The sequence below is a fragment of the Candoia aspera genome, chromosome 1, assembly GCF_035149785.1.
Source record: "Candoia aspera isolate rCanAsp1 chromosome 1, rCanAsp1.hap2, whole genome shotgun sequence".
Classification (NCBI taxonomy): Eukaryota; Metazoa; Chordata; class Lepidosauria; order Squamata; family Boidae; genus Candoia; species Candoia aspera.
Window position 1 is genome coordinate 334,423,230 of NC_086153.1, and position 12,928 is coordinate 334,436,157.

General features: G+C 46.5%; 2 protein-coding genes across 4 annotated transcripts in view; one reads left to right on the plus strand and one right to left on the minus strand.

The window, feature by feature from the left end:
- FKBP8 (FKBP prolyl isomerase 8) overlaps positions 1–12,928 on the minus strand; it is a 55,484-nt gene that overhangs the window by 25,196 nt on the left and 17,360 nt on the right. For 2 of the 3 annotated variants that reach the window (XM_063290797.1, XM_063290798.1), the window contains exons 8-9: positions 11,192–11,329; positions 8,374–9,522 (exon numbers count right to left, since the gene is read on the minus strand). In XM_063290797.1, coding sequence (XP_063146867.1) covers positions 9,436–9,522; positions 11,192–11,329 — 225 coding nt within the window. In that variant the 3' untranslated portion in view covers positions 8,374–9,435. Of the gene's footprint in view, positions 1–8,373; positions 9,523–11,191; positions 11,330–12,928 lie in introns of those variants that run through there. The other variant, XR_010066966.1, reaches the window with a different exon arrangement.
- On the plus strand, positions 4,503–5,201 carry LOC134488392 (heat shock protein 30C-like). The gene has a single exon (XM_063290799.1). It carries the CDS (start codon positions 4,562–4,564, stop codon positions 5,171–5,173), a length of 612 nt encoding a protein of 203 aa, XP_063146869.1. The 5' UTR covers positions 4,503–4,561; the 3' UTR covers positions 5,174–5,201.

The following is a 12,928-nucleotide window of genomic DNA, read 5'->3' on the forward strand; positions in this document are numbered from 1 at the left end:
CTACAGTTTCAGCAAGCATGAAAATTTAAGGTTTTTGTACATTCTGAACACAATGTGACAAACAGGACCTTCTCAATGGTGGCACCTCTTCCCTGCTGTGTTTCCAAAATGAGGTGAAAACCTGGCTTTGGAAGGGAACATTTGGGGGATGTTAGGTTTTCTTTCATGATCTACTTCCACTAATTAGTTTTGTTATAATATATTTTAATTGCTGCGGCTTTGATGTTTTTAACTGTTCCTGTTGCACACCACTTGGAGCTGTTTTGGAGAAGAACAACGTGGAAATACTGGTAATTCATTAATTCAAATAATACCATTCCAGTCTTTGACCACTGGCCATCCAAGTGAGGGATGAAGGGAATCTGTAACTCTAAACATCTGGAAGAATACAACTGCCCTGCTTACTCCTCACTCAGGATTTTGATTCTTGGAGAAGCCTGATTGATTCCATGATAGAAGCCTAGGGTTTTAATCAACTTGGAATAGGTTGCCTCACTAGTTATAAATAATCCCAGTGTTATCTCCACTGTAAATGGACTGTTTAAGCACGCCCAGAGGCAATCCATAATTACGTTCAGTTCTGTAACCTGCCGTGATTTTAAATGACTTAATTTTTTTTAACAACTTTGCCACCTGGTGGAGGCTGAGAAAAAGACATACAGAACCAGTTCCTCTGCTACCTGGAAACAGGCCTAAATTCCTGAATGATGCAACTAAGTGTAAGAGGTTCCAGCACTTTCTCCCTCTGCCTAGTTTTTTCAAGAGAACTCACAACCTAAAGTTGAAGATTTGATATTAGTCATCAAGAAAATTAGAAAATCGCTTTTTAATCTTTGGGTCAGCAAGTTTCCTCACTATGCAAAGCCAGCCAACTAGGGCTTATTAAACCACCATTAGGCAAATATTTGTTTGTTCGTTCGTTTGTTGAATTTATATAGCCACCCATCTCACTATTGTGACTCTGGGTGGCTTACAGAGTTAAGAATCCCCCCCAATACAAAAAACAACCCAAAATAACCAATAAAACATAAAAAGCATAATCTGCAGAAGTGCCATTCATTTTCCTGGAAATACAACCATTTAGCAGGCCCTCCGACAACAAGACTAGATCCCCAAGCCAGATGGCAAAGCCAGGTCTTCCAGACGGCCCTTCCAGAAGGTCAACAGGGTTGGGGCCAACCTGACCTCAGTGGGATAATGTTCCAAAGGGTGGGCACTGCAGCAGATAAGGATCTCCTCCTGGGTCCTGCCAGATGACACTCCTTGGTAGATGGGACCCGTGACATACCCTTTCTGCTGGGTCTGATGAGACAAAGATGTAATTGGGATGAGGTGGTCCCTCAAATAATGTTAAGCATTAAGTCATGATTTGTTTAACAAGATTTATTGACTTAACCATAATTGGCTGGGTCCAGATGACACATTAGACATCAGCTATGATTTAGAAATCATGTCACCCAGTGCCATTACACGATAATTGTTATTCGTTTAGTCGCTTCCGACTCTTCGTGACTTCATGGACCAGCCCACGCCAGAGCTTCCTGTCGGTCGTCAACACCCCCAGCTCCCCCAGGGATGAGTCCGTCACCTCTAGAATATCATCCATCCACCTTGCCCTTGGTCGGCCCCTCTTCCTTTTGCCCTCCACTCTCCCTAGCATCAGCATCTTCTCCAGGGTGTCCTGTCTTCTCATTATGTGGCCAAAATATTTCAGTTTTGCCTTTAATATCATTCCCTCAAGTGAGCAGTCTGGCTTGATTTCCTGGAGGATGGACTGGTTTGATCTTCTTGCAATCCAAGGCACTCTCAGAATTTTCCTCCAACACCACAGCTCAAAAGCATTGATCTTCCTTCTCTCAGCCTTCCTTATGGTCCAGCTCTCGCAGCCATATGTTACTACGGGGAACACCATTGCTTTAACTATGCGGACCTTTGTTGTCAGTGTGATGTCTCTGCTCTTAACTATTTTATCGAGATTTGTCATTGCTCTTCTCTCAAGGATTAAGCGTCTTCTGATTTCCTGACTGCAGTCAGCATCTGCAGTAATCTTCGCACCGAGAAATACAAAGTCTTTCACTGCTTCTACATTTTCTCCCTCTATTTGCCAGTTATCAATCAAGCTGGTTGCCATAATCTTGGTTTTTTTGAGGTTTAGCTGCAAGCCAGCTTTTGCACTTTCTTCTTTCACCTTCTTCATAAGGCTCTTCAGTTCCTCTTCACTTTCAGCCATCAAAGTGGTATCATCTGCATATCTGAGATTGTTGTTTCTTCCAGCGATTTTAACTCCAGCCTTGGATTCCTCAAGCCCAGCATGTTGCATGATGTGTTCTGCGTACAAGTTGAATAGGTAGGGTGAGAGTATACAGCCCTGCCGTACTCCTTTCCCAATCTTAAACCAGTCCGTTGTTCCGTGGTCTGTTCTTACTGTTGCTACTTGGTCGTTATACAGATTCTTCAGGAGGCAGACAAGATGACTTGGTATCCCCATACCACTAAGAACTTGCCACAATTTGTTATGGTCCACACAGTCAAAGGCTTTAGAATAGTCAATAAAACAGAAATAGATGTTTTTCTGAAACTCCCTGGCTTTTTCCATTATCCAGCGGATATTGGCAATTTGGTCCCGAGTTCCTCTGCCTTTTCTAAACCCAGCTTGTACATCTGGCAGTTCTCGCTCCATGAATTGCTGAAGTCTACCTTGCAGGATCTTGAGCATTACCTTAGTGGCATGTGAAATGAGTGCCACTGTTGGATAGTTTGAACATTCTTTAGTGTTTCCCTTTTCTGGTATGGGGATATACACACCCAATTATTTGTAAGATCTCCTGATGGTGCTTGAACCAATTACCAGGCCAAGGGTCTACCACACACTAGAAGAGTGTCATTAGAAGTGTCAATACTCTTCCAATCCAGCATCTTCAAGGTCCAACTGTCGTCCCCAGAGAGTCACAGGGAATGCCACCGATTGCGTGATTCTGATCTTTGTAGGTATAGACACATCGCGGCATCTGAGCATCATTCTATAACTGCACTATGCTTAATTATAAATATAGAATAAATAAACCTACCACAATTACTTTAACCATCCTGGCAAAAAAAAAGAAAATGCTCTCTCACCTGGAAAGCTCACTGTGCTCAGGAGCTTCATTTGCGGTTAGCCTCAATGTCACAATATTGATAGATCGTCTTGAAGAAAATCTATCTCTGTGGTTGCCAGGAGTCGAAAACGACTTGATGGCACATAATCAATCAATCAATCAATCAATCAATCAATCACAATATTGCTGAGGACAAGGAAGCCCAGAGAGAAATGATTTTCAGCATCTTCTTCTGCAGTGTGCCCGGGCTCCTGACTGGGTCATGCTCAGTTGTTTGATGCCCTGTTGTGGATGCAATTTAAAAAGGAAAGGTGGGCAGACAGGGTGACATATTGCAGCTGATCTCTCCTTAACCAGCAAGGAGCAGCAACCCACAGCCTTGGGGCATTAGGTGTCCCCTCCTATCTCTGTAAGGGCCACCCCAGCACTTTGAGAGCGTGTCACTAAAATTAGGTGGCAAAATGGCCCATTTTCACACAATTTTGCCTTACCTACCTGCCAGTTATGGGTAAGGCAATCCGCTTCCTCCTGAAAACCCTGAATAATGGGCAAAAAACACATTGTTAAAATTATGGCAGCAAAAAAAGAATCATTTGTTGTTGTTTTCTTTTGCAGTGATTTTAAAGATGGGAAGAAGGTCTCTCCAAGGCTTTCTAATCCTTAAATCCACCTGCTCCTGTGATGTTATTGTGAGTTTGCTGCCTCTTCAGAAGGCCAAATTAAGACTCCAGACCTTTGCTCACCCTATTTAAATTGTTTGCCTCCCTTCCAGCTGCCAATCTCTGTGCATAGGAGACTTAACTCCCCTCCCCCATCCATCCACACTTCTATGGGGATGGGAAGCCTTTTCTTTTTAGCGTTCCCTCAAAGAAAGCAGTGCTGACTCTCCTCCACAGGGTTGTTGTACAGAACAGCTGGAATGGGCGAAGAGGGGAATGGCCAGGGGTTGAAAGAGAGGCCACACTGGCGGTGTTTTTCTGGGCCCCCTTCCCAAAAGCAGTGGGCCAGCTCCTGGAAATATTAGCACCACCCCAAGGCTAGCCACCTCTGCAAACACGTGTAGCTTGCACGTGTGTGAAAGAGAGCTGAGCAGCCTGTCTCCTGACGAGACAAGACCTTTCTAGAAGCTGCTAGAGCGCTAATGCATTTTGCCTAGTTTGCCCTTGAGGCTAATCTGAGGAGCAAGTGGGGCTGGCATTGCCAGGACTGAACCTCTTCGCGAAGCGGCCCTCTTTTCTCGGCGACCCTGGAACCACCGCCTCCTTTCCAGACGTGTTTGGAAACATCTTACACGCCGTTGCGTCACCTTTGAAACCCAACCAAGACCGTCCACTGCGCTGCTTATCAGCCTGAGGAGGCGGGCCCTGGGCGGGCTATAAAAGGCGGCGGGGCCCGCCAAGCTACCCAGAAACGCAGCGAGCTCTCGGGAGGTTGTCCTCGCTAGCTTTGCCCACGCTGACACAATGGCGAGCTACTCTCGCGTCCTGCTTCGGATGCTCCCGCTGCGGCGTTGGCCGCTGTCCCTGGGCCCGGTCTGGCTCAGCGAGCCGCAGCCGGCGTGCAGGCTCCTGTGGCCGTCCAGCCCCAGCTTCGTGGACCGCGTGATGCACGACGTGGAGAGGCAATTCCAGGAGATGGAGAGGATGAGCCGCGCCTTCTTCCAGGCGTCGCCGCTCCCCGCCTGGGAGCGCGGGGGCCAGAAGGAAGCGCCGGCGGAGACGGGCCAGCCGGAGGGGCAGTACCGCTTCTCGCTGGACGTGGCCGGCTTTACGCCCGAGGAGATGACGGTGAACCTGGAGGGGAGGAAGATCACGGTGACCGCCAAGCGCCAACGGGAGAGCGACGGCAAAGACGGCGGCTGCTGGGTGGAACACCAAGAGTTGCGACGGGAGACTCTGCTGCCGCCCGATGTGGACCTGCAGGCCGTCACGTGCTCTCTGAACCCGGACGGGCAGCTGTGCATTGAAGCCACGCGCCTGGCCTCGGCCGCGTCCGCGCCGCAAGCCATCCCCATCGATGTAAAGCCAGCCGCCGATTCGAGTCTCGGCGCAGAGGAGAAGCCCAAGGACGCCTGAGCACCGCGCTTACAATCCCCCTATGCAAATGAGCAGGCTCAGTGGCTGGCTGGAAAGGCTCTCCGGGGCTGGGCAGCCGAGCCTTGACTCTCTTCCTTCGTTCCTTGCGCACAATAAAGCCTCTTTCAATTTACACGTGGATGGATTTCTGCATGTTGTGTTACGTTGCTCCAGCGCTGTGGGTTGAACTAAGGTTCCAGAGGATGTGCAGGAAAGACTGCGAAGGGAGGAGTGGGTTGGGCTCTGCTGTAGATGGACAGTTGAACTCTTTAAGTTATGATAAAGTGTGACCGAGCAAGCACAGGAGTTCTGTATAAGGACACAAAGGTGAACATTGTATAACTTTGTCAAGTTTTTTAAAGAATAAACTTCCTTTGATTTTTAAAAATTCATCGGTCTGCCTGAAACCGGATTCTTAAGTGGCTTACAGAGTTTATGTATTTAAAGAGGATACAAAATCAGGATAAAGTGTTTAAAGAGCAACTAAGGAACTAGAATTGTAAAAAGTGGGATCACTGCTATATACCCGTATTTCTCAACCTGGGCAAGCTGGCTGGGGAATTCTGGGAGTTGAAGTCCACACACCTTGAAAGTTGCCAAGGTTGAGAAACACTGCTGTATACAAGTAATTCCCAATGACCCTCGGGAATAATCACATTCTCACCTTGTGGAAGGCTGTGAGGAGGGGAAGCAGCAAACTAAGTTACGTAGTTTGCCTCTTCTGTTCGGAAATTGGCATTCTGTAGAGCTGGTTACCCACTTGCTCAAACCTCACACAGGCTACTGCAGCTGTGTTAGCGTCTTGCTGTGTCAGTGGTTCCTCCTAATGCAATCAGGCTCATTCTGCTCAATTACTGGCAGTTGGGAGGAAGATGGGGAGATGGTCAGTTTATGGCCAATGTACAGGTAGTCCTCCTCTAGTGACTGACTCATTTAGTGACCAGTTACAACAGTGATAAAAAAGTAACTTTGTGACCAATCCTTACTTTTATGATCTTTGCAGGTCTGTTAAGAAAAGGAAAGCTGAAGTAAGATCATAAGCACAGTTGGTTTCACTTAGTGATGGCTTCACTTAATGACCAAGTTGCCAGTCCCAATTGTCACTAAATGAGGACTACCTGTGGTTTATTTTAAAATCCAGAAAATGTCAAATCTACTAAGCAGTGCCTGGATCCTCATCCAAAGGCAGTCTATGGCAGATGCTTGAGGATGTGGGGAAGAATAACTTGCGAGTTTACAGAAGCATCTTCTTGGGTCACCATTGAAGAGGCAGGTGGCCAGTGGATTCCTTAGTGGGTATGCTAGGCTAAACAGCCCACTGGGAAGTTTTGTGCAGGCTTGCTCAGTGTTGCAATTCTGCCAAGGATGTGGAAACGGGGGGAATTTATTATGTGCACTGTCTTTGGGGCTCTTATGCTCCAGTCTTGAGAGTCATTAGTGGGCTTCTGATGATGTAATTTGAAAGAAATGCTTGCTATGAGCGATTTAAAAGAAGAGTGCACTGAAAGGGTGGTTGAACAGACCACCCCCATTTAAATTGCACACTTCACACTCTGCCAATTTCTGTGCCCAAGAAAAGGTTTAAGCCCTCAATTCCCCACCGAGATGGAAGTGGGAATGAGCGCATGCGGGCACGTGAGCGCACATGTGCCCATGTTTGAGTGTATACACATAAGTACACCTTCCCACCCATTGCCCATGTGGTACGTGAGAGGGCGAAAGTTGCTCCCCTTTGCTTTGGGCTGCCTCTAAATATATCAATAGCAGCTACTTCATCCCAAAGTAAAACTGAACAATTGTTTCCTGCTTGTCAGTTTTCTGGAAGCATCTGAGTGGGTAGAGGCATCTGATCTGGTAGGTCATCTATATTTATAGAAACTTTCAGGCGCCTCTGTTTGAGGTAGCTCAACTATATTTGTACCAGATTAAGAAAGGCCTTTAAACCGTTTCCTTGTGAGTGCTAGTAAAACTTTACTATAGCAGACAAGGTGATAGGTTGCCTTACAGGACTGGGTGCAAATCTCTGCTTGGATGGTTTTGCAGGAGCTCCGGCATGACTTTCATTAAGTTGTGGGATCTGCTACCAAAATACAGGATGGTGGCTTAGCTAGCTTTCGAGGAGGAGGAGTGGATTTGTTGGACAACTTCAGACTTCCTATAAGACCTTTCACAGGTTAAGCCTCTGTGTTCATGGATGTGAATGCCAGTGCTTGGAAACCACACAGATCGACTCCATCATGCGCTTTTTCAAAGGGTCTTCACAAATTTGTGGGGAAGATAATAGCAAAGGAACCTCTAAACCAGTAGTTCTTAATCTCAACTTTGAGATACACAGACTTCAACTCCCAGCATACTGGCTGGGGAATTCTGGGAGTTGAAGTCCACACATCTTCAAGTTGTTGAGATTGAGAAACACTGCTCTAAATCAAATGGGGGAAAATAAAAAACCCTGCAGGAAACAGTAATGCAGGCCAGCCCAGTGGTGAGCACAAGGAATCTGGTTTTTCAGTGGCAGAGTTTTTCCCTCTCTCCCTTTAAGATGCGCACACAGAGTGGCTCTCGGTTTAAGGATTCCCCCATCCTGGGAGTGGTCAGTCCCTGCCCAGACAGAGGGTGCTAGGTTGGGGGAGGCTGAGAAGATCCCAAGAGCTGTTCCTTCCTTCTCTTACCTCCCTGTCCACGTTTCATTACTTTAGGATTCTCAAACTTTACAGTACTATGACTTCCTAAAGATGAATGAAGCAGATGAATGATAAGTGGATAAGTAACGATTCCATTGGGGCAGTGTTTCTCAACCTTGGGAACTTTAAGATGTGTGGACTTCAATTCCCAGAATTCTCCAGCCAGCCATGCTGGGTAGAGAAATCTGGGAGTTGAAGTCCACACATCTTAAAGTTTCCAAGGTTGAGAAACACTGCATTGAGGTATGGACCAGGCAAGAACTAATTCAACAATTAAATCCTTATGTATCATATGGATTCTCGAACTTTGCAATACATTTGCTGCCTTAATACTGTTAAAAGTGGGAGCGCTATCAAAACTTGCTCTAGGCTTTGACTTCATAGCCTCCTCCACCAAGTTACTCACCAACTCCCCCAGGGGTTGCACCTGACAGGTTGAGAAGCCTTGCATTTTCCATACTCGCTCCACCCCACCCCCACAGCCCTCAGTTGCTTTGGGAATAAAAGAAACACTTGGAAAACTGCTGAGAGATGTCACTTTATTAGAACACGATGTTGCAGCGGTTCACAGTTTAAAATGTATATAGAGAGTGAAAAACTGTACCGAAGAGAAGCAGAAGTGGGTTCAGGTGGCTCCCGCTGCTACTAACATAAGGTTGGTGGCGTAAGAAGGAGAGAAAGTCACGGAAAAGCCACCAGTCAAGTTTTAAAAGCTGATTTTGAGCAAAGATGGAGAGGTCCCTTGGCTCCTGACTTGGCTTCCCGAAGACAATTAAAAGAAAGCAATCCAGGTGATGCTTACCCAGACCCATTCCCGGCAGGCATGTTTTCAAAGAGCTGGGCGAGCCAAAATGGAGTCCAGAGGACTCCTGGGGTCCTGCAAGGAAGCTTTTGTGGGAGGCTGTTGGATCATACCAAGATCCATCCAACGTGCCCCAACCAATCCTGAGCATAGAGGAGCACATCAACAGTCCTGGGCCTCTCACACACAGCCTAAGGCCAGTCCTAAACAGCCTCTAAGCATCTCCTCCTAGTCTGTTCTAAAGCCAAGGCAACTCACTGCAGCCCCTGGTTTCTTCCCCCAGCCAGGTGGTCACCAGCAATACCTCTTCCTTCATTTCGACTGACCTTTGCTGGGCCACCTAAAGTGCAAGGAGAAGAAAACCCACCCAAGCTAGAGAGACAGAGAGAAAGCGAGAGAGTGAGAAGTGAATGGAGCATCCAGCCAAGGCCCATTTCCCTGCCCTCTCCCACAAAATGCTCCCAGACCCTCTGGGTTTCTTCTCACCTCTGCAGACCCGGAGAGCGCAAAGGTCTCCTTTGCCACCTCAGGCATCTCCTGCAGAGGGTTCGTGGATGTTCCGATCAACTCTGGAGGCTGGGAAGTCTTTCTGGGCAGGAGAGCCAAGTCTGCTGTCCCCACCCAACTCAGTCAACCTACAGTCCAGAGGGGTACACCAGTCCAAAGTCGTATACCGGTCCTTGAGGGGCCAGGTGGAGGAAGAGGGGCAGGAGCTGGGAGGAAGGAAGGGCCGAGTCTCCAGGCCTGATCCCTCAAAAGTCATCACCCGCAGGCTGGCCTTAGTTTCTGGCGGCTATGACGACCGACAGGGCTACGCCCCCCAGCGCTACAGCAGTGGCCCCAAACAGCCACTTCCAAGGGATGGTCTGGGGAGGAGAACAAGGTAAAACAAGGTGACTGCCAAAAGCCAGAACAGAAGACACCTTACCCAGGAACTGGCATATCTTATGGAGCCCAATCAAGACCACTGAAATCACACCCTTTACGCGGCTCCCTACATTTCCCCCCCGTTTTTCTGCTCCATAGTTCAGACTCGCAAACTTGGTTTTCCCCAACACCACCCTCTCACTTCATTCTTCCAATAATGAGGCAGGTCACGCCTGGAACGGGCTCTGCCTAGCAAACCCTGTAATCACAGTGGGACAAGCACTGAAACAAGGTTGGGAACATTTCGCAAATGCTTTCTGACCCCTTAGTAACAGCACCACTCAGAGTCCCAGGACTGGGAAAAGAGAGAGCTTACAATGGAGGAGTTGAAGACACTCTGCCCCACTGCCTCTCCCATGGGGATGCATTGGGATATTTTTCTGGTTTTTTTCCCCTCCACAGCCTCTAGCCTGATCCAGCCCATTTTGAAACCCCATCTTTTTCTTACCAGCTTCTCCCCTCACCCCCAAAGTTATCATTCTGATGGACTGACAGAGGGACAGAGTCCTAATCCCCCTTTACAGGTACTGTAGACCTCGCTGAATGATCGCCATGTTTAGGGACCGTTCGAAGTTACGACAGCGCTGAAAAAGTAACTTTACAACCAGTCCTCGCATTTATGACCATCGCAACATCCCCACGGTCACATGATCGACATTTGGGCACTTCACAACCAGTGGGCTTTTATGACTGTTGCAGTGCCCCATGGTCATGTGATCACCATTTGCGTGCTTCACAACTGGCTTCTGACAAGCAAAGTCAATGGAGAAGCCAGCAGTAAAATTGCTAATTGCGGTCACGTGTTGTCTCACTTAATGACCCGCAGTGACTTGCTTAACAACCAAATGAGAAGTGATGTCGTAAGTCCATCGCGGTCCCATGATGGAGTTGCCAGTCTCAGTTGTAGTCACTAAGTGAAGACTACCTATAATTCCTTTCCATTATTCTATTCGATTGGAAAGAAAAAAAATCCAAAAGAGAAATAAAGCCAGTAATGAGACTATCCTAAAGTATTGCAAACAATTAAGCATATTAAAGAGATGTGTTTCAACAACTTTTCTGAAAATGAGAGAGTGGGAGGTGATATGGGACCACATTACACAATTCAAAGACAGATTAGAAAATTGTTTTCTGCATATCTGATGGGTACCTTTGGAAACAGAAATGTCATTCTAGAGGCTTCTCTTGTCGTTCTGAATAATCAGATCGACATTCCCTTAGACCAGTGTTTTTCCAACTTGGCAACTTTAGGATGTGTGGACTTCAACTCCCAGAATTCTCCTGCCAGCATGCTGGCTGGAGAATTCTGGGAGTTGAATTCCACACATCTTAAAGTCGCCAAGTTGGAAAAACACTGCCTTAGACAAACAGGCCTTAACCTGTTCAAGCTTTGAAGGTAGAAAGCAACATCTTAAAATGAACATAGAAAGCACGTGGCAAATTCTGTAGGCCACTGCGTCAGTTCAAAGGGTCAGAGACACAATGGCCTGCAAAACGTCCCGCTTGCTTTCTATGCTCATAAGATAGCCATAGTATGCAAGAGATCCAATCAATTTCCCCTTTTCTCCCCACCTCCAGCCCAGTGGGTACTTCTTCCATGCCACCTACCCGGGAGGACTTATCTTTGCACTTCGCTGGGGGGGTGTTGGACTTAGGGTTCCCCAGCATCTTGCGGTACATCTCTGTCTCAATGCTCTTTTGGTCAGCATGCTTCTTTGCCAGCTTCGAGAGCTCCGTGTGAATGGTCTGGAGGCCGATGGAAAAGAGGCCGATATGATTTGGCGCACCATTAAGAAGGCAAGAAGAATGCGACTGCATTGGCCCATCTAGTCTGCTGCAAAGTTGGCCAACACAATTCTAGAAAATCATCTTGGGGAGGGCTGTAACATTCCTTGCAGCCTGTTCTTCATAGGTAGGCAGCCTCTGAACAGGAGAGGTTCATCTGAGCCAGATTTTGGCTACCATCCCCAAAGGAATCCCATTTCACGGGCCCCCAACTTTGGGGGGCATTTCTGAAATTTTCCTTGCCCATCACAGCTGCTCACAGGCCTTATTCCAAAAGATGGTCACAGAACAACCATTTGTAAGAGGGCATATGGATAAGGATCTTCCCCACTTTCAGGCCTTCAAAGTGTCCTCTATCACTCCTTGGTTGTCTCTGAGCTTGGTTGTGCAGGGCAAGCTACTGTATATAAACAGGGAGCAAACTCCACACCCACTAGCACTGATGATGTTGCCTAGCTGGGTAGTGAAATGTCTGCAGGAAAACAACCAAGCTCAGAGAGCACCAAGGACTCCACAGTTCAGCCCTGAGCTACAGAGATTCTCTTCTATTGTCCTCTATCATCCAGTTGATCTTCCTCCCTTTTTTGGGATAGATGGACCCTCTTCCAAAAAAGCCACTGGGCTGCAGCCACCCCCATTTTTTTTAGAAAGAATGCCAATGGGGGATGTGTGGTACCCAGAGGCATTCTTATGTAAATAACGATACTAGTGACTTGCCACATTCCCATCAATGATTATTTTCAATTGAAAGACATTTAAGAAATAAAGGCAAAGTTCCATTTCATTAAAAAACCATTTTCTGCAATGTCCTAAATGGATTATATTCTGGGAATAAGTAATTACATATATTTAATTTTTGAGTCATGGCTTAATATTTTTGGATGATCATATCCTTTTAACTTTATACCTATTACGTGGAAATTGATGGCTGGCCAACAAAAATGGATTCTCCATGGCCTTTTAATTGCTAAGAGACTAATCCATAATACTGGAAAGATAAATTCATGGCTCTAATTACTCTGTGGATTGAAGACCTGATTGTTATTTGCAGCTTATCAATGAGCTGCTTACAAATGCAGATTACGTATGGACAATTACAACAAAACACGGTCACTTTAATAAAAATTGTTGTATTATATGTGTGTGTGTGTGTGTGTTTATGAATGAGAAAAAATATATACATGAAAAATCAGTTTGGTATAATGGTCAAGGTTGTGAGTTCAAGTCCTCCCTTAGGCATGGAAGCTCCCTGGGTTATTTTCAACCAGTCACCCAACCCATCTCATGGGGTGGTTGTTGGGGGAAAATAGGAGGCACTACATACATGCCTTGAGTTGTACAAAATGAAGGGGGGATATAAATCTAATAATAATAAAATTATTATTGTACTTGGTTTCTTTTTTCTTTTTGTTATTGTTTTGTCTTTTTCTCTTTGCTCTGTTTCATTAAATAAAGCAAGAAAAAAAAATTAAAGAAACATAGGCAGGTAAGGTAAGAAGCTTGGCAGCCTTGAAGGAAGGTGCCCAGGGACAGTTTGGTGCTCACAGACCACTGTTTGTT

Excerpts from the sequence above, each read along its gene's own strand:
- LOC134488392 (XM_063290799.1), top strand. The coding sequence starts at position 4,562 with ATGGCGAGCTACTCTCGCGTCCTGCTTCGGATGCTCCCGCTGCGGCGT.